The sequence below is a fragment of the Phlebotomus papatasi genome, chromosome 3 (genome assembly GCF_024763615.1).
Source record: "Phlebotomus papatasi isolate M1 chromosome 3, Ppap_2.1, whole genome shotgun sequence".
Lineage (NCBI taxonomy): Eukaryota > Metazoa > Arthropoda > Insecta > Diptera > Psychodidae > Phlebotomus > Phlebotomus papatasi.
In genome coordinates, this window is record NC_077224.1 from 46630555 (window position 1) to 46636514 (window position 5960).

Sequence of the window (5960 nt, forward strand, 5' to 3'; positions counted from 1 at the left end):
CTATCAAATGTACCATGTGAGATCACCGTTAGTAAAAAAAAGTTGTAAATTTGTTGCATAGTGTTTTTTGTTTAACTACACACTGAATAGATAGATAGATAATTTTATTCTTCACATTACTTTGCGAGTGTTTTAGAGGATTCTACTTAATTCAATACCATATTTAAAACAACAATCAAAATATTGTTATTTGGAAAAAATTGAATTTAAGATTTAGGTGGAAAAGACGAAAATTCTAAGGTTTCATAAAATCGATGGATTACATATTCTGCTCCCGTACTATAGAAAAGTTCGAGCACAATGCAAGAGAATTTCATTTCAGTGTGTGTTGAGCGTGTGAACTGCGCATGCGCCTGAAGTTTTTTTCTCCTCTCTTCGCTCACTCCAGTGAACTCACTGAAGTGAGCGCGAGAAAAAGTGTCGCGCGCAGATGATGTTTCACTGTGTGCGTGGCATGAAAAATACTGAGATAGTCTAATGGGTTTCTCTAATAGGAGCGACAGAGAAAAATATACAAAACTATTTTAAGTGGGGGCCGTACAATAGCCACAAAGTCGTTAATTTTTGAACAAGTTTGAATGATTCAAACTGGCGTCATCTTTTAGTGCCAGCTCGGACCCTATCATTCCACCACTAGGGTTACACTATGGTATTATGCACAATTTTGGAACCGAAAAAACGCGCGAAATTGCATTACGCATCGAGAAAATTTGCATACCCTCAGGGGCTTTCTTTTGATTAAATCGACTGTAGAACGAATTTCGCGCGGAGTAATGACCAGCGCACAATACAGTAGAGTCTCGATATAGTCCATATTTGGTTTCAAATTTGACACTTGGGTCGCACTAATCCATGTAATTTTTTAAAATTATCAACGATTTTTAGTATTGAAATTGCTCGACGGCTTCCACTTTCTTTGCGATTGTGGTACTTGTCCTTGCTTTCGTCATTGTGGATCACAATTATCACAACTACTTAATAAAGTTTGCCAAAAATATTAAAATAATTATGCATGTCGCATACTAAAAAACATAACCTAACTTAAAATCAGTGTTTTGAAATCAACGGTCGATAAATTGTGGACTATAGAGCGATGGCCTATAGCGAGACTCTACTGTACCTTTTGTTTTTAAACATTTTTTCAAAATTTCTCATGAAAATGAGCGAGATGACTAGATCTCCTCACTCTCATTGAAATGTCAAAAATATGTTTACTAAACAAAAGCTATTGTGCGTTGGGCATAAAAGTTAGTCAAAACAAAAAGATTCAACTGTTTAATAGAAATGCATTAATAAACAGTATTTTTTGGCCAGAGTTCTTGAATAAATGGTTAGAATATTTAAAAAATTTATAAAAGATATTAAAGTTTTATTCTGAAAGGATAGCAAAATGTTTTCAAATTTCCCGCGTAGCAAAATAGTACACATTCAGGCGTATTTCAAAAATGATTTCATAAATTGACTCTCAATGGTAGGCAAACTTGCATAATTGTATGTGCATACTTCCGTCAGGTGCATAATCCCGGAGGACTTAATGCCGGGACGGAACTGAGGGTACATGTGTCAGTACTTTTCGCCACTTTGTAAGCACTTTTTCGTCACTTAATTTAATTAAATTTTAAGAAACAACAGCTTTCAAAACCTCCAAAAATACACGGCACAGTACTTTTTCATTAACACCGACAATTATTAGGATAAGTGGTACAAGTTGGACAGGGCTTTTTGTCTTGATAAACTTAGTACTTCATTTTTATTAGTATAATATTTTTAATGCTTTAGTTTTATAATTTGGTTCCTTGTGCTTAAAAACAAATTTTGTACTGTATTTATCAAGAAAGAAGCCATGTCTAACTTGTACCGGCGAGTTATCAAACTTGTAACACTAATTCCAAATTATATCACTTTACCCTATAGTATTTCCAATGATTTTTTGCACATTTTTTATTTACGACAAAAATCAATTGAAAATTATACCTGTTTCAACTAAATTCCGCGAGGTGCATGCTTGGTAAAATGAGTGGAGTAACTTACACAGCCGAAAAAAAAACTCTTTTCACCACATCGGAATTTCATAAACTATTTTAAATAACATTATTAAAAATGATATTACAATAAAGTTTAATTAATAAGAGATTAAGTTTCAGTGAAAAATATCAAAGATTCTACAGCAAAATACAAAGTAGTGCAAGATAATTTCTCTTAGCGTTGACAAGTTTCTTAAGAACTCCATATTAGGTGAGATTCTTAACAATCTCACCTACTATAATCCTAACAAAATCTCATGTCCTCCGATTGGCCCCAAACTTTGCCAGAATGTGTTTTGACACTTCCTGATCACGAATATATGGATGGCTAAAAACCGTTCCCGTCCATCCGTCCGTCCGTCCGTCCGTCCGTCCGTCCGGCCGCTCTTTGGAGCTTAATAGCTCCTAAACTAAAAGAGATATCGACTTGCGGTTTGCGGCAAAGGTTATATATCGGGTGAAAATTGCAACTTTGTGCATTGACCCCCCACCCCCCACCCCTCCTTCCGCCATTTTGAAGACCCCCCTTTTTTTGTTTTCTCAATAGCTCCGCCCCTATGGCATCGAGCGGGCTCAAATTTTAGTATGTTATAGCTGGGCCTTAGAGCTTTCCATCAATACCAAACTTAAGGTCCCCTGACCCCCCAGACCCGAGCTATAAGGGTCCAAAAAAAATTTCTTAAAATGGCCATAACTTCGGTTCTAATTGTCAGAATTTAAAAAGTGAGGGCTTTTTGGAAAGCTCTCGTGAAATGCCACTTCCCCTTCTAACATCGAAAGTTCATAAAACCACCGCTAGGGGCGCTATTATTAAAAAGAAAATTTTTAAATTTTATAAGTTAAATAACTCAAAAATTCCATTGTGCATCGGGCTGAAATTTTAGTATGTTGTAGCCGTTGATTATACCTATCAAACAAAAAAAACCTTAAGTCGATCCATAACCCCTGACCCGAGCTATAAGGGGTCAAAGTTCGAACATTGACCGGCCTCTATCTCCGGTTCTAATTAACATATCGACCTAAATTTTACCTTTTTGGTTTCGTCTCGATGAGCACTTTCAGATGGAAGTTCAAAAAGTCACCACAGGTGGCGCTGTGATAGCGTCAAAATTCATCGAAATTCAAAGTCACTTTTCTCAAAAACGGCATTGTGCAAGTTAATGAAATTTTAGTATGCTGTAGTCCAGTCTAGGACGTTTCCAAAATGGTGCGTATGTGCGCTGTGGTTTCAATCGAACCGGAGATATGAGGGGTCAAAGTTCACAAAATTCAAAAAATCATATCTCCGGTTCTATGTGACCAATTTTGATGAATGAGGGCTTAAACGAAAGATCTCACCAAATGCTACAACTTTCTAGAACATTTGAACTTTGTGGGACCAACACCAGGGGCGCCACAGTCGAAAAACCAATTTCAATATCACATAACCTCAATTATCTCGACTGTCGCTGAACCGATTTTGATGATTACTTCGACATAATTGTAGAGCACAAATTTTCTCTACATTTCGTACATACATCATTTTCCGCTCAGACTACGCTATCACTCCGATTTTGCCGTTTAAGTGTGAAAAAATTGATTTTTCCCATAATAACGCTTTGAAATCACTCAGATGCCAATTTGACTGCCTCTACTCCACCAAGCCACTTAAAATAGGGTTTTAAATGGAAAGTCCCACAAAATACAACAATTCCTTGATATAGTTGAAGTTCAACAAATGACTACTTGGGGAACTCTGGATGAAAAAACGAGTTAAGAAACAAAAAACCTCGCTTATCTTGGCTTCTGAGTAATCGATGAGATCATGTTCTATGGGAAAATTATAGAGAACATTCTGGTCTACATTTCACCCATATATCATTTTTCTATCAGTTCATCCAAATCCTTGATATTTTGGTTTAAATACAAAATTTGTATAATTTCACGAATTTGATTCAAGATAACTGAATGGCGTCTCCCAACTTCAGCTCTAAATCGAATTTGCATGCACTCCGAGTTAGCTTACGTTAAGAATCTCACCTACATAAGCCGGTTAGGATTATCTGTCCCTTTTTTTGATGATTGTTCACCTTGTCGAGAATTTCTTTTAATAATTTCTAAATAATGTATTCGGCAAAGAACCTGATATGGTTTTCTGATCCGTTGGACTAGACTAGAGGTCACGAAATAATACTAATTTCGTACTTCCATGTGCTTATAATTCCCTTAAAAAGTGATTTTATTTGTAGGTGGCGAAAAAGTGCTTACTGGCGAAAAAGTACTGACTTTACCCCAGCTGAGATTCTTTACAATCCCAGCTTTTGTGGTCCGAGGTAAAATCCAACCTCGTCAAATCGGGCCCATATTTCGATCTACACTTTTTGACACTCAAAAATCATATGCGCCAAAAATCGATTTTCGTGGACGTCCCGTCCGGGTACAAATGCTTCTGGAGAGAGAACGGAAAGAGATATCGACAAACGGTTTCCGACAGAAGTTAAATGTCGATAGGTTACTAGAAGTTGATGATGTCAAAACGTGTGAGTCCAACATTTGGGCCCAATCTGACGAGGTCGGATTTCACGTAAGACCATATACTAAAATTTCATTGCAATCGAATGAGTTACTCAAAACAGTTACTCAACACTTGACAGTTGACAGTTACTCGACAGTACAACACTTGACAGTTACTCAAAATGGTGGACAAAAACATCAAATCAAGATGGCGACTACACTATCTCGAGCATCTTACCCTTATGTGAAGACTTCCCTTGTTGTTTCTTATAAGAAATTGTTAAAATGTACTGAATACTAAGTTTCGGTGCAGTTAATCATCTTTTTGTAAAACCTTCAATTATAAGTCCGATTCGAAATTTATACGAGAAAATGATATCGCGACTTCTAACATTGATTTTCTTTTCAATTTTCCACAGGGAATCGCTGTTCCAACCTATCTTCAGGAATAAAGTGACTCAATCACCGATACCATCAAGTGAAATTAGATTTTCCACATTTGGCTACAATTCCCCACCTGTCATGCCTAATGTGGCTCACGAATTGAACAACCCATCAAAACAGCCTATGGCAACATCGACAGCCAATGTCATCGAAATGAGTGACCTAGGCTGCCCACCACCACCACCACCAATAGCCCATCACTACTGCCAGCATCACCAGATGAAGCTGGAGGAGGCCAAAAGGAGTCAACGCAGTGATGAGATACGCAAATCAGCTCCAGATGTTATCATCATGACTTCGCATTGACCTTTGTGGATAATTTTTACTATGTAAATTTTTACTTTCTTAACGAAATTGTTGGATAAAAAAAATTGTAATACGTTACACTTGGGGATAAAGTTAAACGTAAAGGAAGTTTTTAATTGTGAAATGGAAGGGAAACAACCGAAACAGTAATTTTTTTTCTCTTAAAAGAGCAAAAACAATTCATTTTAAAATGTATTTTGTAAATAATTTTCGTTATTGCTCGGCAGCGTAATTTTCTTGTTATTTTTACATAAGAAAAAAAACAATGATCAACCAATAGATATTATTATAGAAAATATATTTAATGATTTATTAGAATGAATTTCTAATAAAAAATATATTGGGGAAATGCAGTTGGTTTTATTTTTCAAAGAAATTAAATCCAGAAAGTGACCCAAAATATTTACCCAGTAGTGTCGAGATGGCGTTGGTTGGTAAAATTGAAATACCGGATGGTGGCATGGACAACTACTTCCAATCGCAATTCATCTATTTTCTTCACAATTTAAGCAATTAAAAATCTTAAGTACACCTTGTATTCATTTATTATTGCTTTCATAGTCAATTTTATCCCGAATATTATTCACTTTTCCTTTTAGAACTTTTAACAGTTGAAGAACACGAGGTATTTGAAATTTCAATTGCCCAATGGCACTGGCATGTCATCAAAAATTGCCACTTGCATACATGTGA

General features: G+C 36.1%; 1 protein-coding gene across 2 annotated transcripts in view; it reads left to right on the top strand.

Moving 5' to 3' along the window:
- The window catches only part of LOC129808006 (neuropilin and tolloid-like protein 1), a 176884-nt gene extending 171268 nt beyond the window's left edge, over positions 1–5616 (top strand). For both annotated transcript variants that reach the window (XM_055857640.1, XM_055857639.1), the window contains exon 13: positions 4937–5616. In XM_055857640.1, coding sequence (XP_055713615.1) covers positions 4937–5267 — 331 coding nt within the window. In that variant the 3' untranslated portion in view covers positions 5268–5616. The remainder of the gene's footprint in view (positions 1–4936) is intronic.
- The last annotated feature ends 344 nt before the right edge of the window (positions 5617–5960 follow it).